At 41.6% G+C, this 27861-nt stretch overlaps 2 protein-coding genes across 3 annotated transcripts in view; one reads left to right on the top strand and one right to left on the bottom strand.

The window, feature by feature from the left end:
• LOC137274014 (exocyst complex component 1-like) overlaps positions 1–20465 on the top strand; it is a 29930-nt gene extending 9465 nt beyond the window's left edge. The window contains exons 13-26 of one of the 2 annotated variants that reach the window (XM_067806964.1): positions 378–529; positions 1775–1885; positions 5702–5781; positions 10587–10646; positions 13187–13210; positions 15703–15783; positions 15959–16085; positions 16345–16428; positions 16858–17011; positions 17236–17256; positions 17498–17622; positions 18247–18369; positions 18721–18792; positions 19140–20465. In XM_067806964.1, the coding sequence (XP_067663065.1) occupies positions 378–529; positions 1775–1885; positions 5702–5781; positions 10587–10646; positions 13187–13210; positions 15703–15783; positions 15959–16085; positions 16345–16428; positions 16858–17011; positions 17236–17256; positions 17498–17622; positions 18247–18369; positions 18721–18792; positions 19140–19292 (1367 nt within the window). In that variant the 3' untranslated portion in view covers positions 19293–20465. The remainder of the gene's footprint in view (positions 1–377; positions 530–1774; positions 1886–5701; positions 5782–10586; positions 10647–13186; positions 13211–15702; positions 15784–15958; positions 16086–16344; positions 16429–16857; positions 17012–17235; positions 17257–17497; positions 17623–18246; positions 18370–18720; positions 18793–19139) is intronic. The other variant, XM_067806965.1, reaches the window with a different exon arrangement.
• LOC137271919 (uncharacterized) lies at positions 19456–27664 on the bottom strand. Its single transcript, XM_067804302.1, has 10 exons — positions 27329–27664; positions 26755–26900; positions 26217–26365; positions 25898–26015; positions 24956–25046; positions 23715–23871; positions 22930–23097; positions 22066–22279; positions 21617–21890; positions 19456–19530 (listed from the first exon to the last, which is right to left on the bottom strand). The coding sequence occupies exons 1-10, from the start codon at positions 27662–27664 to the stop codon at positions 19456–19458; spliced, it is 1728 nt and encodes a 575-aa protein (XP_067660403.1).
• Between the last annotated feature and the right edge of the window lie 197 nt (positions 27665–27861).

A 27861-nucleotide genomic window follows, 5' to 3' on the forward strand; every position in this document is an offset into this window, starting at 1 on the left:
CAGATTTTTCTACTACATTCTCAGGGTCATTGTAGCACAGTCTTAACTAGCACTCCATAGAATGTCACTGACCCTAAACGTGCACAGAATAGGAGGGGATACATTGTTGAGGGGTGGATCTAGAAAACAATTCTCAGGAGCATTTCCCACTAACCTTCGGATTTCATTGTTTATGTACACCCTCAATTCTCTAAAATCCTGGCTACACCTTTGTTGCATCACACAGCCTCATAACACTTCACATTTTTCTCACCTCTGAATTTTGCTTAAACTGGCAGAGACAGTAGACATGTATCCTTAGACTTGAACCATGTCCAACTCCCACCTCCATCCAAGGTATGTTTTATGTTCAACTCTAAGCCCTCTGTGCTCTGCAGCTACACTGAACATGGGCCCCAAGCTGTCTGGTTCTTCCACCAGTCTAGGGAAGATCTCTGAGCTCCGTGGCAGATCATCGTCCATGCAGAGTGTTGACAGGGCATCACTGGGATCAGATCAGGACCTAGCTCAACGTGGACCCTTTGAACAAGTGAGTTTGTGATGTAGAATAGTAGATGTGTGACCCTGTGTAGAATGAGTGAGAACGTAGCTGTGTATCAGAGCTGTTCTGTTGTATTATCAGAATTGATCTACTACATTATCAGAGCTGTTCTGTTGTATTATCAGAATTGATCTACTACATTATCAGAGCTGTTCTATTACCAGTGTATTAAATATGGCCAATCCTGAGATGGTCTAGATTTCTGATGGACGGTGTGAATGTACACCTAACCAGCCCAGTGGTCTTGTAAAAAAAATTGATATTCCATTCTTCTGGGTTCACCATATCTTTTTGTCTGATCTGGCTAAATCCATTTTGTGCTGGTAACATTTTGTAGTCTGATGTGTGGCTGTTTTTTTACTTTTCATACACTGCTATTATCAGAGCTGTTCTATTATACTATCAATGCTGTTCAATTACATTATCAGTGCTGGTCTATTACAGTATCGTATCAGAGCTGTTCTATTACAGTTTCAGTGCTGGTCTATTACAGTATCCTATCAGAGCTGTTCTATTACAGTTTCAGTGCTGGTCTATTACTGTATCGTATCAGAGCTGGTCTATTACAGTATCAGTGCTGGTCTATTACAGTATCGTATCAGAGCTGTTCTATTACAATATCAGAGCTGTTCTATTACAGTATCGTATCAGAGCTGTTCTATGACAGTATCAGAGCTGTTCTATGACAGTATCAGAGCTGTTCTATTACAGTATCAGTGCTGTTCTATTACAGTAACGTATCAGAGCTGGTCTATTACAGTATCAGTGCCGGTCTATTACAGTATTATATCAGAGCTGGTCTATTACAGTATCAGTGCTGGTCTATTACAATATCGTATCAGAGCTGTTCTGTTACAGTATCAGTGCTGGTCTATTATAGTATCGTATCAGAGCTGTTCTATCACAGTATCAGACCTGTTCTATTACAGTATCAGAGCTGTTCTATTACCGTATTGTATTAGAGCTGGTCTATTAAAGTATCAGTGCTGGTCTATTACAGTATCGTATCAGAGCTGTTCTATTACAGTATCAGAGTTTGTCTATTACAGTATCAGAGCTGGTCTATTACAGTATCAGTGCTGGCCTATTACAGTATCGTATCAGAGCTATTTTTCTGCATAACCTGTGTTGAACTTTTACGTATCAGAAAGGTACTATTGCATGATGCTCACAAATAATGGATTGGAATATATCGTTAAGTAGATATGATAAGGCTTAGTGTTGTTGTTGTAGACCCTGGAGAAAGTGCTGAGTGAGTTGGAGCGTGTGTGTGTAGCCGAGCAGGACTTCTGCTTCAAGTTCTTCCAGCTGGTGGAGAAGACCCCGTCAGTGTCAGATGTAAAGGTAAGGGTGTTACTTGATACCTTGATGCACCTGGGACTGTCATGGGGCATGTATTGTCATCATGCATGCTGTCTTATGGGCGTCTGTTAATTATCACACCTGAAATCTCAGGTAACGCACATGTGATGTAATGCAGGTATAGCCTACTGCGGCTATAATTTACCACACCTGACAACCTGTATAACACCTGAGATTCCTTTTGACACACTTTAGATTCTATGTGACATATATGAGATTCTCTAACAAACCGGGGATCTAAGTCTCACACCTGACAACCTGTATAACACCTGAGATTCCTTTTGACACACTTTAGATTCTGTGTGACATATATGAGATTCTCTAACAAACCGGGGATCTAAGTCTCACACCTGACAACCTGTATAACACCTGAGATTCCTTTTGACACACTTTAGATTCTATGTGACATATATGAGATTCTCTAACAAACCGGGGATCTAAGTCTCACACCTGACAACCTGTATAACACCTGAGATTCCTTTTGACACACTTTAGATTCTATGTGACATATATGAGATTCTCTAACAAACCGGGGATCTAAGTCTCACACCTGACAACCTGTATAACACCTGAGATTCCTTTTGACACACTTTAGATTCTATGTGACATATATGAGATTCTCTAACAAACCGGGGATCTAAGTCTCACACCTGACAACCTGTATAACACCTGAGATTCCTTTTGACACACTTTAGATTCTGTGTGACATATATGAGATTCTCTAACAAACCGGGGATCTAAGTCTCACACCTGACAACCTGTATAACACCTGAGATTCCTTTTGACACACTTTAGATTCTATGTGACATATATGAGATTCTCTAACAAACCGGGGATCTAAGTCTCACACCTGACAACCTGTATAACACCTGAGATTCCTTTTGACACACTTTAGATTCTGTGTGACATATATGAGATTCTCCAACAAACCGGGGATCTAAGTCTCACACCTGACAACCTGTATAACACCTGAGATTCCTTTTGACACACTTTAGATTCTGTGTGACATATATGAGATTCTCCAACAAACCGGGGATCTAAGTCTCACACCTGACAACCTGTATAACACCTGAGATTCCTTTTGACACACTTTAGATTCTGTGTGACATATATGAGATTCTCTAACAAACCGGGGATCTAAGTCTCACACCTGACAACCTGTATAACACCTGAGATTCCTTTTGACACACTTTAGATTCTATGTGACATATATGAGATTCTCTAACAAACCGGGGATCTAAGTCTCACACCTGACAACCTGTATAACACCTGAGATTCCTTTTGACACACTTTAGATTCTGTGTGACATATATGAGATTCTCTAACAAACCGGGGATCTAAGTCTCACACCTGACAACCTGTATAACACCTGAGATTCCTTTTGACACACTTTAGATTCTATGTGACATATATGAGATTCTCTAACAAACCGGGGATCTAAGTCTCACACCTGACAACCTGTATAACACCTGAGATTCCTTTTGACACACTTTAGATTCTGTGTGACATATATGAGATTCTCTAACAAACCGGGGATCTAAGTCTCACACCTGACAACCTGTATAACACCTGAGATTCCTTTTGACACACTTTAGATTCTATGTGACATATATGAGATTCTCCAACAAACCGGGGATCTAAGTCTCACACCTGACAACCTGTATAACACCTGAGATTCCTTTTGACACACTTTAGATTCTATGTGACATATATGAGATTCTCTAACAAACCGGGGATCTAAGTCTCACACCTGACAACCTGTATAACACCTGAGATTCCTTTTGACACACTTTAGATTCTGTGTGACATATATGAGATTCTCTAACAAACCGGGGATCTAAGTCTCACACCTGACAACCTGTATAACACCTGAGATTCCTTTTGACACACTTTAGATTCTATGTGACATATATGAGATTCTCTAACAAACCGGGGATCTAAGTCTCACACCTGACAACCTGTATAACACCTGAGATTCCTTTTGACACACTTTAGATTCTGTGTGACATATATGAGATTCTCCAACAAACCGGGGATCTAAGTCTCACACCTGACAACCTGTATAACACCTGAGATTCCTTTTGACACACTTTAGATTCTGTGTGACATATATGAGATTCTCCAACAAACCGGGGATCTAAGTCTCACACCTGACAACCTGTATAACACCTGAGATTCCTTTTGACACACTTTAGATTCTGTGTGACATATATGAGATTCTCCAACAAACCGGGGATCTAAGTCTCACACCTGACAACCTGTATAACACCTGAGATTCCTTTTGACACACTTTAGATTCTGTGTGACATATATGAGATTCTCCAACAAACCGGGGATCTAAGTCTCACACCTGACAACCTGTATAACACCTGAGATTCCTTTTGACACACTTTAGATTCTGTGTGACATATATGAGATTCTCTAACAAACCGGGGATCTAAGTCTCACACCTGACAACCTGTATAACACCTGAGATTCCTTTTGACACACTTTAGATTCTGTGTGACATATATGAGATTCTCTAACAAACCGGGGATCTAAGTCTCACACCTGACAACCTGTATAACACCTGAGATTCCTTTTGACACACTTTAGATTCTGTGTGACATATATGAGATTCTCTAACAAACCGGGGATCTAAGTCTCACACCTGACAACCTGTATAACACCTGAGATTCCTTTTGACACACTTTAGATTCTATGTGACATATATGAGATTCTCTAACAAACCGGGGATCTAAGTCTCACACCTGACAACCTGTATAACACCTGAGATTCCTTTTGACACACTTTAGATTCTGTGTGACATATATGAGATTCTCTAACAAACCGGGGATCTAAGTCTCACACCTGACAACCTGTATAACACCTGAGATTCCTTTTGACACACTTTAGATTCTGTGTGACATATATGAGATTCTCTAACAAACCGGGGATCTAAGTCTCACACCTGACAACCTGTATAACACCTGAGATTCCTTTTGACACACTTTAGATTCTGTGTGACATATATGAGATTCTCCAACAAACCGGGGATCTAAGTCTCACACCTGACAACCTGTATAACACCTGAGATTCCTTTTGACACACTTTAGATTCTGTGTGACATATATGAGATTCTCTAACAAACCGGGGATCTAAGTCTCACACCTGACAACCTGTATAACACCTGAGATTCCTTTTGACACACTTTAGATTCTGTGTGACATATATGAGATTCTCTAACAAACCGGGGATCTAAGTCTCACACCTGACAACCTGTATAACACCTGAGATTCCTTTTGACACACTTTAGATTCTATGTGACATATATGAGATTCTCTAACAAACCGGGGATCTAAGTCTCACACCTGACAACCTGTATAACACCTGAGATTCCTTTTGACACACTTTAGATTCTATGTGACATATATGAGATTCTCTAACAAACCGGGGATCTAAGTCTCACACCTGACAACCTGTATAACACCTGAGATTCCTTTTGACACACTTTAGATTCTATGTGACATATATGAGATTCTCCAACAAACCGCGGATCTAAGTCTCACACCTGACATTCTGTTTGACACAAGTCAAATTCTGTGTAAAACATACACTGGATTCTGGGATTAAATCATGTATCTAAGATTTCATGTGACACACCTTTGATTCTGTAAAATACACATAGGATTTTGTAACACAGCTGGAATCTAATCCACATAACACACTTTATATTCTGTTAAAAAGAACACTGAAATTCTGTAACATGCCTGAAATTAGATCACATACCTGAGGTTCTATGTACTGTATGTGTTCCAGGGATCCCCAGGTCAGCACAATGTCAGTGCTGATGATGACAGTGAGGTCTGGACTCTCAGAAACCCAACTAACGTTGCAGAGTAAGTATGAAGAAATGGCTGCTGCTTTCTTAACTTACATTGTCATTCTTTCTTCAGACTCATGGATGCCTGCATGTTGACAGCATGGGAATCCCTGGAATGGTTGGCTTTGTGTTGGTCGAGGTAACCAGCCATAGTACTGCTTATAGGTACTGAGTGGGGTGGGGTGACAGGGAGGTACTGAGTGGGGTGGGATGAGATGGATGTACTGAGTGGGATGGGATGACATGGAGGTACTGTGTGGGGTGGAGTGGGGAGGGGTGACATGGAGGTACTGTGTGGGAGAGGATGAGATGGCGGTACTGTGTAGTCTGGGGTGTGATGGAGGTATTGAGGGGGAAGGAGTGACATGGAGGTACTGTGTGGGGTGATGTCACATGGAGGTACTGTGTGGGGTGGGGTGACATGGAGGTATTTAGTAGGATGGGGTGACATGGAGGTACTGTGTGGGGTGGGGTTGCATGGAGCTATTTAGTAGGATGGGGAGACATGGAGGTACTGTGTGGGGTGGGGTGACATGGAGCTATTTAGTAGGATGGGGTGACATGGAGGTACTGTGTAGGGTGGGGTTACATGGAAGTACTATGTGGGGTGGGGTGAGTTGGTTCTACAGTGTGGGGTGGGGTGACATGGAGGTATTTAGTAGGATGGGGTGACATGGAGGTACTGTGTGGGGTGGGGTTACATGGAAGTACTATGTGGGGTGGGATGACATGGAGGTACTGTGTAGGTTGGAGTGACATGGAAGTACTATGTGGGGTGGGGTGACATGGAGGTACTGTGTGGGGTGGGGTGACATGGAGGTACTGTTGGGAATGGGGTGACATGGAGGTACTGTGTGGGGTGGGGTGACATGGAGGTACTGTTGGGAATGGGGTGACATGGAGGTACTGAGTGGGGTGGGGTGACATGGAGGTACTGAGTGGGGTGGGGTGACATGGAGGTGCTGTTGGGAATGGGGTGACATGGAGGTACTGTGTGGGGTGGGGTGACATGGAGGTACTGAGTGGGGTGGGGTGACATGGAGGTACTGTTGGGAATGGGGTGACATGGAGGTACTGTGTGGGGTGGGGTGACATGGAGGTACTGTGTGGGGTGGGGTGACATGGAGGTACTGAGTGGGGTGGGGTGACATGGAGGTACTGTTGGGAATGGGGTGACATGGAGGTACTGTGTGGGGTGGGGTGACATGGAGGTATTGTGTGGGGTGGGGTGACATGGAGGTACTGTTGGGAATGGGGTGACATGGAGGTACTGTGTGGGGTGGGGTGACATGGAGGTACTGAGTGGGGTGGGGTGACATGGAGGTACTGTTGGGAATGGGGTGACATGGAGGTACTGTGTGGGGTGGGGTGACATGGAGGTACTGTGTGGAGTGGGGTGACATGGAGGTACTGTTGGGAATGGGGTGACATGGAGGTACTGTGTGGGGTGGGGTGACATGGAGGTACTGTGTGGGGTGGGGTGACATGGAGGTACTGTGTGGGGTGGGGTGACATGGAGGTACTGTTGGGAATGGGGTGACATGGAGGTACTGTTGGGAATGGGGTGACATGGAGGTACTGTGTGGGGTGGGGTGACATGGAGGTACTGAGTGGGGTGGGGTGACATGGAGGTACTGAGTGGGGTGGGGTGACATGGAGGTACTGTTGGGAATGGGGTGACATGGAGGTACTGTTGGGAATGGGGTGACATGGAGGTACTGTGTGGGGTGGGGTGACATGGAGGTACTGTTGGGAATGGGGTGACATGGAGGTACTGTGTGGGGTGGGGTGACATGAAGGTACTGTTGGGAATGGGGTGACATGGAGGTACTGTGTGGGGTGGGGTGACATGGAGGTACTGTTGGGAATGGGGTGACATGGAGGTACTGTGTGGGGTGGGGTGACATGGAGGTACTGTGTGGGGTGGGGTGACATGGAGGTACTGAGTGGGGTGGGGTGACATGGAGGTACTGTTGGGAATGGGGTGACATGGAGGTACTGTGTGGGGTGGGGTGACATGGAGGTACTGTGTGGGGTGGGGTGACATGGAGGTACTGTTGGGAATGGGGTGACATGGAGGTACTGTGTGGGGTGGGGTGACATGGAGGTACTGAGTGGGGTGGGGTGACATGGAGGTACTGTTGGGAATGGGGTGACATGGAGGTACTGTGTGGGGTGGGGTGACATGGAGATATTTAGTAGGATGGGGTGACATGGAGGTACTGTGTGGGGTGGGGTTACATGGAAGTACTGTGTTGGGTGGGGTGAGTTGGTTCTACAGTGTGGGGTGGGGTGACATGGAGATACTGAGTTGGGTGGGGTGACATGGAGGTACTGAGTGGGGTGGGGTGACATGGAGGTACTGAGTGGGGTGGGGTGACATGGAGGTACTGAGTGGGGTGGGGTGACATGGAGGTACTGAGTGGGGTGGGGTGACATGGAGGTACTGAGTGGGGTGGGGTGACATGGAGGTACTGTGTGGGGTGGGGTGACATGGAGCTATTTAGTAGGATGGGGTGACATGGAGGTACTGTGTTGGTTGGGGTTACATGGAAGTACTATGTGGGGTGGGGTGAGTTGGTTCTACAGTGTGGGGTGGAGTGACATGGAGATACTGTTGGGAATGGGGTGACATGGAGGTATTGAGTGGGGTGGGGTGACGTGGAGGTATTGAGTGGGGTGGGGTGACACGGAGGTAATGAGTGGGGTGGAGTGAGATGGAGGTACTGAGTGGGGTAAGGTGACGTGGAGGTATTGAGTGGGGTCGGGTGACACGGAGGTAATGAGTGGGGTGGAGTGAGATGGAGGTACTGAGTGGGGTGGAGGAATGTTTGGCATGCCATGAAAATGAAGGTTTGAGGCAGATTGTTGCATGTAAGGATGAGCATGTCTTTCATCAAGCTATGAAGTGGTGGAGGTGCATTCATACAACTCACCAAATGTGCTTTCTCTGTACAGCCATGTAAATCTGGCATGAAAATGTTTGTGTCAGTTTTTCAAAACACATTTGCTAATAATGATTCATTTGTTTGTGTACATATGGTGTGTTTACAGAGGGAATTTGCATGGAGACAAAATAATTTAAGGGCCAACAAGCAGATCAAGATGTTCTACAATTATACTCTCAGTCTGAGCTCATTTTGATCTTGTAAATGTTAGTTTTGGCTGAAATAGGCGAAACATGTTTTAGAAAGTAAACCTGAAGAAATGTTTAAAGAATCAGTAACATATATTCACTACAGCATAATTTCTCTTTAAAATCTCAGTTTGCAGAATGCAGTATATGCATGTTATTACAAAATCCTAACGTTGACAATGAATTTTTATGCCTTTAAGCATTTAACTCCTCGGTTCCTTGTTATCAAGTTTTTGTGACTCAAGGCATGCATAGTTGAAATGGCAGTAATTGCAGATGGTCTCCAGGCTGTCTGGAGCTTACAAATCACTATTCCAGGGATGTAGAAATGGCTATATTTTCAAACATATTGACCTGGAATAACTTGGAATTCCATCCTGTGAAAACCATTTTGGTTAAATAAAATGTTAACACAGAAGTCTGGATAAATTCACTTGAAGTCCATAACTATTTCACATCTGTAACTAGTTGTGAAGACACCCCATCAAAGTTAAGTTTATTCATTTGGCTAGTTGTTAGGGTAATGTTACTTCTAAGACAGCATGAGTACTGTCACAACTGTATTTCTTGAACTAACATGGGTAAACAAGTAATAGATAAGATGCGAAGGGCATTCATTTGACGGGTGCATGAAAATCAGTATGCATGACTAGTGTTGAACTATTTTAGTTGTATGCCAGTTATTGGCATTGATAATGCATTATGTGATGCATGAATGATCATTCTTCTTACTATTCATGCATGCAAGCCATAGAGCAGCTTTAATGTTTTCTAGAGATTATGTTACTCACGAAATGCTTTCATAATCTGACTGACCATAGCAATCTTGTGATGTATTTTCTCTGTCTTCTTTAACATCATGGACATCTCTGATAAATATTAATTTCATGTTTATAATCATTATAGTGTAAGACTAGTTTGGAATAGGTGTCCTTTCCGAACTACTCTTGAAATGTGTTGTTCTGTTAACCATTATTAACATAAGGATTCATATCAATCAGCATCTTAAAGTGTCCGAGACTTATGTAGCTACGAGTATTACACTTGGTTTATTTGGATGCTCATGATTGATCTGAGTTCTGTGAGTACAGTGGCACCATGTTGGGAGAACTTCACAAGGATCATCATGGAACAAATGAATGTGCTTCGTTTAGAGATTATGCTCATGAATATTTTTTGGTTCTTGCAGAAAGGAGAAAAACAGTAGATATGAAAGGCTCTTTTCAATAATAAAAATCACTTTTAAAAATTTCTGCCTGAATTTTGGTACTTTGATATGTTATACATCTAAAATATTTTTATTGTCAAAGCAATCCCTGTTATTTCAGTCAGAAACAAAATTTGTTACCTTGATGTATTTTTCTTCTATTTTACTAATTAGTGTTTGGCACTCCCTAAACTAAGCAAGAATAAACGTAACGGCCAACTTGACATATATATGTTAAGGTAGTTAAGGAAAGTGATGTTCCCCACTCTGCTTATCGTCTTCAGTAAACCACTTGGTGTCACTACTCTGTAATCCTTGATTGTTGCTATCATAAACAATAACATCATTTAACATTGTTACACGTTATCACAATCATACTGAAACTAGATGTTGGTCACACTGTGAGACAGTTCAGGTCATCCAAGGTCAAGGTCGTGGTTGTCGCACTGTAATAAGGGAACGTGGTGATTCTTTTTAGGGATTACTTTATGGAGAATCTAGGGGAAGGTTTGCTGCAGAAACGATCCACATCGCAATTGTAAGTACTGTGTTGTCAGCCCATGTGGTTACCATGGTTACAGTTTGTCCTCCATTTGCTTTCTTGGTGGATTAGAAACATGCAACCCAAACCTACCGAGATTTCTGCAGCACATATTCTGTATGAAACTGTGCACAGTTATGAGGTTTTTGCAAGCTTTCTTTTATTTTTCGCTTCTGTATTTTGGATTCCACTTCAACAGTTGTGGAGATACACAAATCTGTCCATGCATCATAGCAACTATGTCTCACGTTTGCAGATACAGGGTGGTCAGACCCATCTTCCCAACCCACCTTTATACTCCTTGCTGGGCAGCGGAACAGACTTAGTAAACTGAACAGGAACTCACTTAATGTAGATAGTTTTGAACTAGGTTAAGCCTTTTAAATGGATGAAGAAATTTGCATGGGACACCAGAAAGTAGACATGAATTTCAAGAATTGTTTGAAAGTGTAATCTATTTCTATAAATAAATCAAAGAAGAATTTTCGTTTTAAAATAACAAGTGATTTGATGTCCAAATTCTCACTGATTTTATGTCTAGAGAGTCTCAAGTCTAGTGGTATCATAGTTTGCTAAATTGGAGATTGTATGTCCTATTGCAATGAGCAGCAAATCGAATATGACCTGGCTTTTTGTTTGGATTTACATGATATTTTTCATGTCGAGTCCTGAATGCTGATACTCTTGTTCCATGCCCCAAGACTTCAGTGCACCAGTATGTGAAATAAGGCCAATCCAACCGTCCAAGGTGGTCAAGATTTCCAACAGATGGTCTAAATTTCCAGCTAACAAGCCCAATGGTCTGATGAAAAATTTAGATGTTCCATACATCTGATTAAATTCTTCAAATCTTGTGTGGTCATCTTAAATCCATTTTGGGCTGGTAACACTTTTTAAGTCACCAGCCCTGATGTCTGGCTGGCTTATTTCATACACTGAATACACCCTTATTTACACTGAATACACCCTTATTTACACTGAATACACCCTTATTTAAAAACTGACACCTGGATCGAGATTAAGAATGTGGATCGCACCTGCCCATGGATCTGCTTGTACTTGGATGCTGAGTCTGAAGTCGTCATTCCATCTTCATCATACTGCTGACTTGCAATGTTATATATGTCTTTGTGTCTGCGATAAGTGTAATGTCTGGCCTCTGATAATACTAATGCATGACCATTAATGATGTTCATGACACACTATGTAGTGCCTGGTGTTGTGGACATTTCTTCTCACAGGCTGACTTGTTAAAAAACATAAAACGTGAGATGGCCCCCAACTTAAAATGCTTCACAGTCCTATACACTATGAGTACCCTACCCGCCTGCTTTGCCAATAGCTTCCCTACCATTGCATGTATTTGTAAACATAATCAGGGGTTTATCTCAATGAAAATATCTTTAATTTTTGCAAAGAATTGAGGACCTGTGTCTGGTCTGTGATTTGATGTGTGTATAGTGTGCATGAGCATTGAATTGTATGAGCACAGTTTCATGTACTTCGCCATTTCAAGGACATTGTCATCTGTAAAACCTGCTCCAGTTTGTACAAACACTAAACCATGAACACTTGCCCACTTGTTTAAAAAATATGGTTTGTACTGGGCACACAGACACATGTGATATGGTTACCTTATCTGTTGTATAAAGCCTGTACAGACATATAATAAGTGTAAAGGTGTGCTGTGGCTACCCATGAAAACTTGATTGGTTTTTATGCAAGGCCTCGGGGCCTGTAATGCTTCATGTCTGCCTTGTGTGTTGGGGGCTATCACTATTATACTTTATGGGTTTCTTACAATGTGACATCTGGTGCATGTTGGTGATACATCTTTATTCTTTGTTCACCACACTTCCAACGCTGTGCTGATGATGCTTTTTTTTTTTTTTATCGCTCCATAGTTGCTATGAAACTTGGAGGAATTGCTTTTTATCAGGATTTGTTGATTGTTATTCCCTTTGCTGTTTTCTCTTTTTATTATTTTTTATTTGCTTTTTCCATTCCTACCTAGCATTTATCCACTACACATTGCCTTACCCTTTTAGTATCAGTTGATTCTCATTGTCAGATTGTTGAATTTCCTTTATAGTTTTTTGCTTTTGAGATTTGCTTTGAACAGCAGGATTTTGTTTATTGAACTATATTGTTATGACTGTACTGGACTAGCTTTTGTTAATCTTACGCAGTACTTGGAGGGATAAATTGCCTCACGCTGATTGGTGAGGAGAGAAGGTAAACTAAGAATGTGATAGCATATGGATTCACTTGTAGATAGTATGGTTGAGGATGTCATCCAAGTAATTTTAATAAATCAGGTGATGTTTATTTATGTGATGATCAATCACTTTGTATTAAAAAGGGCTGTTTAATGTTTAAAATGGAGTTAACAATCCATATTCTGAGTGTTTAATGCAGAAGTTTTGTTTGTGTAACGTAAAAGAGATTGACAATATGAGGAACCATCACACCCATGTGATAATGAAGATAACAATTCTCTGTGATCAGAATGTACACAGACCCTTTTCTATTTCCAGGAGGCAGATCAATGATGCTGTGAGGTAACTAGTTTATCTTGTTATGGTTATTATCATATGATGGATAGTGTTATCATATAATGAAAAGTGTGATATAATGGATAGGGTTATCATTTCATGGATAGTGGTTTCATTTAAAGGATAGTTTTATATATGGATAGTGGTATCGTATAATCAACAGGGTTATATTTAGTGCATTCTTTTATGATGGATAGTGTTATCACATAATGGATAGTGGTGTATAATGAATTGTGTTATCATTAATGGATAGTAGTATCTTATAATGGATGGTGTTATGTAATGATATTGTTATCATATAATGGATAGTGGTACCACATACTGGATTGTGGTATCATATGATGGATAGTGTTATCATTTAATGGATGGTGGTATTAAATGACAGTTGTATAATGTGGATAGTATTGTCATACTTTAGATAGTGGTGGTGATAGAATAATCTTGTAAATTTGATATCAAAATAGTAAATGAAAACCAGTAGTATATGATCACTACCTAAAATCAACCATAAAATTTGTAAATGATCTCTTAAAAGATGACAATACATTTCTTTCTTATAAAGAATTCGTAGAACTGTATGGGGTTAAAACAAATTTCCTAGAATATACAGGGTTATTATCTTCTCTAAAATCATAATCGAAATAGAGTTTGTTCCAATTTAATATTCAAAAGGACTTACCTTTTATTCCCCCCTAATTCTGGAATACTATTCAAAGCTAAGAAAGGATGTAGCATATTTTACAACATGCTTCTTCACAAAGATACTATAAACAAAAAACTGGTTTATCAAAGTAAGTGGGAAAAAGAGCTGAACATAGTTATCACACCTAGTCTATGGAAAACATACAATTTTATACCATTACGAGCTTCGTATAGTTCTAGATCCAGATGGCTTCAATACCGTATTTTACACAGGATTCTTGCAACAAATAAAAATTTAAATAAATACAAACTAATAGAATCACCACTTTGTACTTTTTGTGACGCTGACATAGAATCGATCATTCATTTATTATATAAATGTAAACATGTCAAAAAGTTGTGGCAAGATCTACTAGAATGGATTGAGAATGAAACAGACACCCAGTTGAAATCAAACAATGAGACCATTATTCCCGGACTTAAAGAGATAAGAAATGACGTACTGAATTTCATATTCATATTAACTAAAGAATACATATATTCTAGAAAGGTAGCAAACATTGTACCTTCTCTCACTGGTTTGAAACCAATATTGAATTACAATTGCCAATTGCATAAATTTGATGCATACTCCCAGTGCAAATATGACTCTTTTCTGACATTCTGGTCGTCTTGCCATAATCTATTTACACAATAATAGTTTCGTAAATTTGGTTTGTTTCTAATTGTGTATACACAGACATGCTGACTTGTCAATGCTGTACCCAGAACAAAAAGAAATAAAGTGATAAAAAAATAAAAATAGTATGTAAATGAGTTCATGGGGCAGGGACTATATCTGAGCTGCAATCCTTGTTCCAGTGTCTGCCTGCACACTAAAATACTGACATTTCCAATAATTCTTATAAGAGTTCCAAACTGTCTGTCATTCTCTAAATATACATGACTGGAACCTATTTGACAGCATATAGTAAGTTGACCAATCCGCTCTAACACTGTATTCATAACAGGTATCTGAAGTTCCTTCATGGAATGCAGGGCTCGGTTTAATGCTTTGTTATTTTCACTGGTGTAACCCAATATTACAACCTATTGTAAACCAAAAGTTACTGTGTTCTGTAATCTGATTGGTTGAAAAACATGATCAAATGGTATTAGATTCCCGGAAACTGCAAGACTATTCACTGCACATTGACACGCAAACAATTGTTTTGTTGTGTCATCAACAGTGGTGACGTAATTCAAATCATATTGTGACGTAAAGTTAGAATGACGTCACAAATGAGCAATTCCAGATGCTACCATGGGAACCAGCTGATATGGCCAGCTGATGACACTTTACTGCTGTACCCCTGCTCGATGTAAACGAGTGCAGACAGTAAAACGTCTTTGGTTTACTTTTTTGTTTATAATGTCGATAAACATCATGTGTTGGCCAATTTCCGGGTGTTATTGAGTATTTGAAGCACGGGAATATTTCATTTGAAACCTCCGGCTGACGCCGTCGGTTCCAAATGCATTCCCGTGCTTCAAATACTCAATAACACCCGGAAATTGGCCAACACATGATGTTTATCGACTAAGTGCAACCTAGTTATTTAACTTGCACCGGGTGCAAGTAAATTTTTGTGTTGGCAAACTTGTGAATTAAACAGCTAAATACAACAGCAAATTTCTTTCATTACATATTGCAATAAAAGCAGTGCAACTCGAATGTGGCTGGTGCTTTTATCTTTGGTTACACTTGGTGGAAGTAGGTTAATATTTCTTAAATCAAGCCTAGGAATGACAATACCTTTTAATTGTATTATATTACCATTCTGCAGCTGTTATTTCTGTGACATGTGCTGTTGTAGAAGCATGATGGCTGCCCTGTTCCCCACTCTGGAGACAGACCTTGACAACTTCTTCGTCTTCGCTGACCAGAGGGATGGACTGTAAGTGCTCACTGGACACGCTCTGTTTTAGATTCATCTAAACATGTGTATTTGTGTTCACATTATCGTTTTTGGTTGCATTGATGATTTCCTAGAAACTGACTCTTGACCCGGTGATGAGGTGTTCACGCACTCACCTCACTGACTCACTCACCCACCTGTCCTATGACTACAGGAACTCTATGTACATGCTGGTGAAACTGAGCGCCCACGTCAACCACTCACAGGACATGGGGTCCTTCCTCAGCAAGACATTCGGCAACTGCCTTGTCAAAGTCAAGCGCAACTTTGACAAGTACATTGTAAGTGAAAGTTAGGCTTAAATTATTTAATCAGTTGTATCTCCAGCCATCAAGTTTGTAATTGTTGATTGGTGATTTCTTGTCCCTGTTTGATGCCTGAACCATTTGTCAGCAGATCATAGGGATAGGATGATGACAGAATCTGAATATATGTGAATATCCTATAAAATATTAAACAGACCACATGAAGTTTAAACAGGTTGACTCTTTAGAGAGACTGACCATTTTGACTGCATATGTTGTGTTTTGGGGTTTTCAGCAAGTCCAGATTCGGGGAGTGGAGGAGACAAAAGTGTCCAAGAAGAACAGATGTGGGATCATCAGCTTCGTTCATAACTTTGAGGTAGGTCTTCAAGGCCAGGCAGGGAAGCATGCAGAGAGTTCTAGATGAGTTCATTCTCAGAAACACTGATTTGTCAGAAGCCTGAAGTTGGAATATGACAGGTTTGTCACTTATCCTGACAAAGTGGGGAGTCTGGTTCATTCTGTGACCTGCCTGGTTAAATGTCAAACCCTGATGACATGGCACATAATGATAATGAAACCCAACAATTTACTGGCGTCCATGAACTACGTTTATTACTATTGAATGCAGTGCTTTACTCAAATAATGGGTGGGTGGGTTAAATTTGGGCACTGCTAAAAGAGAATGCATTTCATTTTGATCATGTCATGTCACAGTTCCAAAGAAAATGAGGAAGACACAAAGACATTCTGTTATCTTGTGGCATTTTGTCAAACATGAAGACCTGAGTTTACTACATTGTTGCAGGATTTTGCCAACCTGGCTGAGCGAATCTTCAAGGGCTCAGATCGCCATGCAGATCTGGAGAAGGCATATGCTAAACTGGTGCAGGTTATATTTGAGCAGATCGTCAGAGTGGCAACAGAACAACAGAAGAACCCCAGGGAAGTTGTCATGATGGGTAGGTGTCCTCTCACCTGGATATACTAGACATACCCACAACATGCTCAGTATATTGCCTGTGGACCTGGATGCCTCTCTTTCTATCACGGCTCAGGTCACGTTGAAATTCGAAATTGTTACCATAGTTAAAGGAAAGATCTTTGAGAGTTCTGTGTTATTTATGTGAATTGCATTTATTTTGTTATAAAATGTTTTCATTCACCATTTGTTTTTATTTTCCAGAAAACTTCCACAGAATGTATTGTAAGTATGGCAGATTTGATTTACTTTTAATCATATTGTAGAGATGTTTTTGTTATTTGCAGTACCTTTCAGTCATGTTAATAAATTTATTAACACAACAGTGAAGTGATGATGTGTGTGAAAGCTGGAATGTTATATGGTAACTACCAATATATGTTTGACTGTCTCTATAGTGTGTCTCAGGTGATGGCCACACAATTGTGTCTGTGACAACAAGTTGATGTTCTTCCTGTCCCTGCAGCCATCTTGTCCCAGCTGAAGCTGTCTTGTCTGGAGAATGAGCGGAAGGATGCCAAGCAGCGATACTGGGACAACCTTCGGACGTATACCACCACACTGCTGGGGCGCCCACTGGAGAAACTACACGTGAGTGTCCAACATTACACAGTCACTTACATGCAGTCTTAGGTAAAATATAATGTCATATCTCCTGTGCTTTGATAGTGACACAGTCATGACAATAACACACCTTCAAGAATCCACAATATCCTGAGGTAGTCTCATGGTCAGTTCAGCCATCAGCCAAAGAATCCCCACATGCCTACACATCATCTTAAACAAGAAAGTTCATGAGGCTGGCTGCTTGTTACAAATATAAGAGTATAATTTTTTATTACTGATATTCACTGAGGTTTGGAGATGAATTTGGGTTTATGAAGGATAGCCATTTCAGCAATTCAACTGAAACCCGCTGGTTCTTGCTTGTTTCAATAGTATCTCTGTGTATTCATCTGGACATGGAGACATGAACATAGGTTATGCGTATTCTGTAACAGTTGATGCTTGTTTCATGTTTCTTTATAATTTCAGCTGATGAAATGGACTGTTGTCCTTTGATTTTTGTGCCCTTCCCCCACTAAATGTCAACAATTACTTACAGCTGGTCAAAGGTTCTTGGTGCAGAAAACACATGCTGATCCAAGGTCATGTCTATACTAATGTACATAACTGCAGATTATTGCAGTAGTCTAGCCTTTACTGTCTTTGCAGATCTTCTTCGAGGGTGTTGAGAAACGTGTGGCCAGCGGTGTGAAGCCAGAGGAGGTGGGCTTCCAGCTGGCCTTTAGCAAACAGGAACTGCGTAAAGTCATCAAGGAGTACCCTGGGAAGGAGGTCAGTGGTTCTGGAAATTGGTCTGCAAGTCTCTTTCAAACCAATCTCATTCCACAAACAACTCTATGCTGTGGCTGTTATAACTTAAATACTTAAATACATATTCCAACTATTTTTGTTGTGGTTATATATTTCATCATTAAGATGATGGAGTAAATATTGCTTCCAGATATGTGTGTTTGAAAATTTAAATGGAAGGACAGCCTTCTTGTGGGCAAGAGTGTATGTATTAGTAGTAGTAGTAGTAGTAGTAGTCAGGCGTGTAATATTTACAGGTAAGAAGATGAATGTTAATTTGAAGTTTGACACTTAATCAAGCATCTTTCAGGTATTTTTTGTATTTTTGTCAAGGTGAAGAAGAACCTGGAACACCTCAACAAGAAGGTGGAGAAGCAGCTCAGTGAGGAGGAGCACCTGCTGGAGGTAGTTGTCTCCCCTTAGCAGAGGTTGTCTCCCCTCGAAGAATATAGTTGTCCATAAAGTGTAATATGCATTAGTTCTGTTTGTCACTCAGTGTTTGATCTGGACCATCTGATTACCAAACTTCTTGATAAGACTTACTTTACCAGGAAGGAAGTTCCACGTGAAGTCCTTAACAAACAGTGATATAATTTTTGTAAATTGTTTCCCCACTTCATTTGATTTAATGACCATATCCCCTGAACAGTGAACCTGGTAATAACATATTGCTTCTTATGTAAATTATTTTGTTGGAGTATCAGCAGCAAGTATTTTGTAAAAAGTGTGTCTGCTGATCTGTTTGTGCATAGGTTGTGTGGCGTGAGATGCAGGATGAGTTCATCAAGCAGTACAAGCACTACGATGACCTGAGCAAGAAGTGCTACCCTGACATGCAGATCACTCTGGACTTCAGCATAGATGATGTACTTGAGTTCTTCTCCAGTATAGCTCGGTCACACTAGATGGGTTAGTTCGCCGTAGTCTGTCTGGAGTGATGGGATTATACTGTAGACTGATATGGAGAATGTTCAGACCAGATGGACTAACCAAGCTGGATTATATCGTGGAAGTATGCTGAGGATTAATATTCTGAATGTTTAACCCAGTGTTAACCCAGGTTACCTTTTACTGGGTCTGTCTGGAGCGGAGGACTTTCTGCAGGTCTGTTACAGACAATTTCACGTTTGCATGTCCTGTGCACTGAATATATAGCAACTATATGGACATACAGCAGACTCATGCATAAGAAATACCCACCATTATATTCTAATGGATGAAGGTCCAATTGATTTACGTTGAAGTATTCCATCAGTTACTAGTCTTCACATGGATGATAAGCCATTGAGAAGCTCCTTCAACAGTAAGTGAACGTTTGACAATGGATATTTTATGAGTGCCTCCAGTGAAGCGAATTTTACACTGGATAAACATGGTTCTGAGACTATTAATGTGGAATATAATGAAGGAATATAAAGGAAAACTTGACCATTGTCACTGTACTATATATGGCTTAATTGTAGGTTCATGTTAAATACTACATCTCTGGTCATGACCTGAATGGTAGGTGTGAAAATGCAACCAAAGTTCTTTCATCCTTGGCCTGATACTGTTTACATTCTTGTGTAATGAAAACAAGCTCCCCTTCATCGGACAATGATCTTAAGTCTCCATGTGAACTTATACATACCCGATCTTGAATGAGTCTTTGTAAGTACTGTCACTTTCAAAAAACAGATCATATCTACATTGATTCTTGCTTTCATAACAACATAGTTACTTCTTGGTGAACAAGGTCAAGTACATTCGGTACAAGATATTCTCTTGAAAATGTTGCTAAAATGTAAATTTGTGGTGAAGGGAAATTCCAGGCACCTGTATCTTTGTGTAGTGCTCCCTGCCACACATTGTCACCTGCTCACCAGCTAGTGCTTGCATCTGTGTTTTGCCAAATTGTCAGTCACATATTTGATACGTGCAATATTTTTTGGCTACATTGATTATCAGTTTCATTATCATGTATAAGAGACTTCATGTAAACATGTACACGCTGTTAAATATGAATGCTGTAAATACACTTATATATTGTATCAAAATATGTTTATATGAAGGCTTAATAAATGTCAAATATTCTGTAACAAGATGTTTTTTGTGAAACAATACCCCTGAATTGACATGTATATGTGAAACCTGTGACAATCCAAGGTACAAATTATCACCTACATGCCAGTTTACATTTATCTTTCTGACACTACAGCCTGATGTGAAGATCCCTGTTAGAACTGTGCAACCCATGCTTGTGTAAGAGACGACTAACGGGATAGAGTGGACAGGCTCGCTGATTTGGTTGACACATAACACCATATGCCAAATATGTAGATTGATGCTCGTGCTGTCAGTCACGGGATTGTCTGGTCCAGTCTTGATGTAACATTGCAACACAGAGCTAAACAACTAAATCAACCAATATGCATGTGTGTGAAAAAACAATATGTAGCATCAGCAATATTTTAACCCAGGAACACTACAATGGGGGAGCCCAGACTGTATAGAGATTGTAGATTATCCCTGGTTAAAACAATCTTGGCCCAGTAGTTAAAGCAATCATCACACCAAAAACTTTTATACCCCACTGTCTACTCATTGTATTCTCATGAATTGAGATTTATACAAAACGAGCATAATTTAAAGATGTAAACAAGGATGTACTCTTTTGGACGTATCGGAATGAATAAATCGTCCACATGGATTTTTTACCCGTTACATAAGATGCACTTGGATATCATCAATTCATGTAAAAAAGAAACGAAAAACATTAAACGGGAGAATTTATGTCAAATATAAAGTATACTGAATACAATGAATGACAACAATATTTCTTATGTACATAGTTTCGTGAAATAGGAAACATGTTCTTAGAATGGATTATAATGACAATAATAAAGTTTGATTATGCAATAAACCAATATCATGACATGCCTGAAATAAAAAATAGCATAAAACCCTAATGAATGAAGATGTAATTACACAAGAAATGCAGGCATAACTGGAGACCAAATGACATGTAGACATGCATGATATGCCGTCCTTCAATCAAAATAAGCAATGTGTTATAAAAATTTATTTAAATGTCAAAATGTTACTAAATATATTGCCATGATAAGTCAAGAAGTATTTTGTTTATATGAAGCTGCACATTGTAAAACACTGTCAAGTAAACAAAGAACAATGGCATTAACACCTTGCAAGGCCGGTGGTGAGCACATCCGGAAGTGGGCGCCCCAGTTACTGGTGGAGGGGATGGCTGCGCACAATTTTCTGACATCACTGTGTTGTTTCCTGTCTTCATATCCACGATCGTGAACACAGGTGGCAGCGTAGGTTCGAAATAGTGGAACTGTACACTCTCTATGTCGCCAGAAACATTCCTGTTGAATTTGACGTTGAAAACGCCAGGGTCTTCATCAACGGGAACAGAAGCAAGAGGGCCAGTATTGTGCTGGATGAAGTCCTCCCGATTACCTCCCTTGGCTTTCAAGTATCCGACCAAGAGCTCTCCGTATCTGTAAAGAAGAAATAGGACAATTTCTGAAACGTTAATAGAACCGGAGTTTATTGGAACTCAATCGTGACCATCTCGTGTAATTCCGGGACAAGCCGAATTTCTTCTTGGAGGTTACGGAAAAGGACGAGTGGAACTGAGTAGCAGCAACGATGAGAGTCGAGAATGACACTCACCTGAAACCAAGCAAATGGTCACCAACGTTGTCATGGAAGATCTCCAGTGTTCCGAAGGCTGGGTGGTGGTATTTGCCAACATACTCGGTGGTGTTGATGGCGACGCTGGGACGTGCATATTCAGTGACGGCAGGGGCCGGTGGTGCGACGTCCTTCTTCAACCACGGCGCCGGGAAGGAGCAGGCCGTGCTCGAGTTCAACCAGATCTCATTGCCTTCAGAATATAACATCAGTATTAATATATATGTAGTCTGTGTAATGCCACACTCGACAATATTCAGGTAATTCATGTATCAACCGTGACTCTTACGACAAGCATGGTTGCTAGAGACTGATGATGCGGGTAGCTGCTGTCTTCAAGAAAAAGTGGCACATGGTTGAAATAACAATCAAACAAATGAAATGGTTTTGGAAACGTATTCCTCGATGGCCTAGCCCTCCAATACATATAGACATCCCAAAGAAGGGGTACTTGCACAAAACTGATTTCGGATGACCAGAGGAAATCTCCAGAGGAATATTTACTATCTAATGGAGGAGACGATCTAAGAATAGGTACTGAATTCCAAGTGTTGGTGGGGCTGTAGGGTAGCCCAGTGGTTAAAGCGTTCGCCCAGGTTCGGTTCCCCACATTGGCACAATGTATGAAACCCATTTCTGACGCCCCCGTCGTAGCCTTGCTGGAATATTGCTAACAGCGGCGTAAAACTGAACTCACTCACTCACTCACTCTAAGGGTTAGCCTGTGTTTGTGTTTGAAGCCACAAGTATGTTCACAGGTACACTTGAGCTTGTAGAATAGCCATGTCTGACACAGGTCGATCAGTCATGAGGATCCACCTGATCTTCAGGAGTTAGATTTACCCAGCATGAGGTCAAGGCTGAACATGATGACGGTGTTCCTGGCGTCGAAGCCTCTGTGGTTGGCAGCGCCAGAGAGGTGAGCCCATACACCGACGCCGACTTCAGGCAAGAATGTTAGCGTTCCTTGATAGCCGTTGTAGGCGGCCATGTGAAGAGTCTTCTTGTAACCTGCAGGATAAGATATTGTAACGTCCTGAATTGAGATCTATACAAAACGAGCATAATTTAAAGGTTTTACATGACATAATCAGGGATGGGTTCTTTTGGACAAGATATCGGAGTGAATAAATCTAAGTTTAGTTTAGTATAAGTTTAGTCTAAGTTTAGTATAGGATATACTGTGTTCCTTTAGCGCCAATTAGCAAAACACTTCGACTAGGTCCTAAATGAGTCCCAATTACTCAACTAGGCCCTAAAGAGGTGTTAAATAAATTCTCAATTATTAACACCCATTAGCGAACACCCGGAGTTATGTGTGACTGGTAGTGGTCAGTTCAAATCATTTTTACAGCTAGTTTCCCTTTTTTTCTCGAAGTGTAATCCGCTTTATGGATAAACTGTTTTTCTCTGTCTCTGACATATATTTATACCTGCCTTGCAGCTCGTGTGTTTGGGAGCAGCTACACTTCCCTGTTCCTACATATGCATTGGTCACGACATGTAACATGATAGCTATTCGTTTGTTAAAGAAGACGTATTCTACGCCCGAGGTAACTATTATGCAATCAAGGAAAGAAGTATTTTAATTCCCTGAGAAGAACAGTCCAATTTGTTTGCCACTTGACCTCTGTACACGCCGTTCCTCCACCCCATAGCGTAGGAGTAGATGAGGTCGTCCACGGGGAAGGTGTCCCGCGTGAGGTAAGTGGTGTACCTGGCGGTGTTCGGGTGGTAGGTGTCCTGCAAAGCATGGGCATCAACCACCTGGTGCCCTTGCTCGTTCTGAAATACATCCGGTTACACCGTATACAACCATATGGAGAAATACACTGCGACGGGTTGTGATTTGTTTAAAACTGGGCGAGACAAGTCTTTAATCAACAAATGCACTCAGTCTCGTCACACTTAACAAGACATCTGATCAGAAATGGACTTCACGCATTGTATCCATGTGGGGGATCGAACCCCTTTCCAAAAGAGTATCAGTGTATTTTTATGAACATTTGAATGTCTGGTTACTTCGATTTGCGTTTTGATGTTGATTTTCAGCTAGTCATTGCATTGGGTCCGTGTTTCCGGTTAAAGAAAGTACTTTTAATACGTACCATACAGCTAGAAAATCACTATTTGCTGCTCACATTACGAAAAAGCCCACGTAAAACGAATCATGCTCCCATTTAAATTGAATTCAGGAATAAATATGTTTTCCTATGGTTTCTTTATGAAAAACAGATTTCTTGACCGTTTGCATATATCCAGAAATGTTAAACTGTGTAAATATAGAAAGCAATATCATTCCGTGCATGAAAACTGTAAAGTAAGTAAATGAACAACACGACAACAACCGTGGTATCCGTCAGTCCCGAGCTTTTCAATCCTAAACCCCCCGTAATTCCCCTATCGTTTCGACGACTACTGTTGCTACCGGTGAAGATCTGGGTTTAGGTTGTTCTTCAGTAACCGACCCATGCTTGTAATAAGACTTGGTTGACACATGTCGTCGGTTTCCAGTGAAGATCTGGGTTTAGACTGGTCTTCGGTAACCGACCCATGCTTGTCATAAGACTTGGTTGACACATGTCATCGGTTCCCACTTACGCAGATCAATGCACATGCAGTTCATCGCTGGACTGTCTGGTCCAGACTTGATTATTTACAGGCCGCCACCATATAGCTGGAATATTGCTGAATACGGCGTAAAACTAAACTCACTCACGTTGAGAATGCTTGACATGTTACTTCCTGCCTTTAATATTGTAACGGAAGGAATTTCGTTCACGTCGGTCGTATACCTATCGTCAGAGTAAACCAAGCCCCATCCTATGTCGGACAGCGTTGTAGAACCTACTGTGAGATTCCTACCCACCTTTCCTGAATTCAGATGAAAGCGAAGCCACTTTGCCATGTCCTGGGCGTTACTGTAGACTCCGGCAGCTGGCGCTATCTCCTGAATGATCCTGAAAACACATCATTCAGCTATAAACATCACTATTCACTAGCGCAATGGTGGTTGGATAGCGTAGTTGTTAAAGCGTTCGTTCCCCACGCCGAAGGCTAGGGTTTGGTTCCCCGCATGGGTATTTGTTAAGCCCCTTTTCTTTCGGGAGTATTGCCTAAACGGCGTAAAACCTTACTGTTAAACTAACCAACTTCGCTACGCCTATGGGATGCCAATGCTAGAGTATGGGATCTGCGGTTACCGACGATCGCCAAGGCCGTTTTGTAGAAGTACACCCAACCTGAGGGGCGGTGGGGTAAGCTAATGGTTAAAGCACTGGTTCCTCACGCCAAAGACCCGGATTCGATTCCTCACTTGGGTACACTGAGTGAAGCCAATTTCTGTTGTTCCCTGCTGCGATATTGCTTGAATGTTGCCAAAATAGTAAAAGCATCCTCACTCACTCACATCCAGTGTGACGTCTACTGACGGACTTTACGACACTTCATGTTAGGAAACCATATCATACATCAACATCAACGTCTTTCAACCGCAGCAGCTGCAAGTTTGGCATAATGTAAGCATGGCTACATATATTCAGGATTCGGTTATAACACCATCCCTCTTCGACAAGAAGGGGCGGACTGATGTGATGTGGGTATGGAAGGGGGAACGTGGATTGGTGGCTGGGTAAGATGATAGCGGGACTGGAGCAGTGGTTGGGTGGGTGGGGATGTCATCATCTCTACCCACCTGTGAACCATGTGTCTGCATTGTGAGAGTGTTGTTTTGTTCCCCATGGGTATGTGGCAGTAAGGTAGAAAGTATGGACTATACAGCATTTAACTGTTCCATGACTTCGCTACTCACGGTAACAGCGTTGGCTCGTCGAACTGCTCCACCTTGTTGTGCACGATGTTGGCGGAGTAGGCGATGTTGTCCCAGTCGGCGTCCGTCAACCGCGTGCTTACACGACTTGATGTCATTCCTGCAGTTGTATTTAATTGTGATGCAGCCACTCATGGTTCGGCGCTTACTACAGTTATGTCCTTCGGGGTTTGGAGGTTGAGTTTAGGTTGAGTTAATAAAACTATGTCGTCAAGTGTTATTTTAGAGACAGTTTGAGACAGTTACTTAGTAACTTTGAAATCGCGCAGTCAACGGCACAAGTAAGTAATCACGGTCTCACCAAGGGGTTTGAATATTCTGTTTTGGATGGCGTCTTCCCATGTCTCGCACGATGCCGTCTCCACCGCAGCAGCCGCGGCTACGTACAGGTAGTTGCTGTAGAGGTAGCGGTCCCGGAAGTCGTACTGGACAGGGAAGTCCTTCATATGTCTGTAACAGCAAATCACTTCATGGCGTAATTACTGCTACCCATACTGCTACTGCTACTGCTACTGCTACTACTGCTGCTACTGCTGCTACTGCTACTGCTGCTACTGCTACTGCTACTGCTGCTACTCAGTCACACACATCTACTACTCAGCCGTGAAGAGTAACCCATGCTTGTCGTAAAAGGCTTTTAACGGAATGTGTAGATTGATGCGCATGCTGTTGATCACTGAATTGTCTGGTCCAAACACGATTATTTACAGACCATCACCATATAACTGCAATATTGCTGAGTGACGTTAAACAACCAACTAACCAACCAACTTCTATTACTGCAACAACTACTACTGTTCCTGCTACTACTACCACTACTACTACCAGTGAGAGCGTACTCCAAAATCTGTAGTCTTGTCAGGTTCATGACCGATGTAGAGATGCCCCAATAGGAAGGCATCCCAAGTCGGTGTGACAGCAGGTCGCGCAAGGACGCCTGCTCAGACCGGAAGTCATCCTGTAGCCGGAAGTTAGGGCCAAGCACCTGCATTGTCAATAGGACCGTTACACATATTGCTGACAGAATGTGGGGTATAAGAAAACCTGTCGTAACGTAAAACCTGTGAATGTGTCATACCCATCGAAAAGAAGTAAAATTGCCATATAAATGAATTAAGACGTGCTTCTAGAATGTTGACTTGAGATGGGTTACCCAGTCGTGGAAAGTTGCGTCCCTTGGGTACACCAGAAACCTGTGATCGGTAATTCCAGTTTACCTCTAATATTTCTAGGTATTAAACCCATGATCCTCAGTAACTTACTCTATATAACCATCCAAGAGGCTTTAAGGGGAATAAATGACACATGCACTGCCAAAACGCATGAAATCGCTTTTCAAATGCGCCATGCATGTCAGATACACAGAGCCACATGCATAAATTTGGAATCAACAATTAATGTTTTACAAAGGACCTCTCTGAGTGGTGCGTCCCACTTGATCTTCCCTCTTGCAACAGCATCAGCTGCCACGGTGCTGGTGAAAGCCTTCGACTGCGACGCTAGATTGAACAACGTTTTGTCAGTGACAGCATCGCTTGAGTTGGTCTCGCGGATACCGAAACCCCCAGTATACAGTGTCTCGTTATGACGAACCAACGCTACGCCCATCCCAGGGACGTTACGACACTGTACAACGTTTCGTATAAACTCCTCCAACTTCCGGACCTGCTCGGGACTGAGGGGTTTGGCTGCGACGTCGTGCGCCACACAACACAAAACGAGCACTAAACACAGAAGACCCGTGGACATCGTTGTATGAGGTTAACAAGACGCGGTGTTCATGGATCACGGCGACATCTGTGGGGATGCTGCGGGCGTGTCTTAAGAACACATCAAGTCAGGGTTTGGTAGTGAGGTATTCCTCAGTTCCACTATCAGCAGGACACCAGGGTAGCTAGGCTGCCGTCCGGTATCAACCAGACTGATACCCTAAACAAACGTATCTG

Source organism: Haliotis asinina, chromosome 2 (genome assembly GCF_037392515.1).
Source record: "Haliotis asinina isolate JCU_RB_2024 chromosome 2, JCU_Hal_asi_v2, whole genome shotgun sequence".
Lineage (NCBI taxonomy): Eukaryota > Metazoa > Mollusca > Gastropoda > Lepetellida > Haliotidae > Haliotis > Haliotis asinina.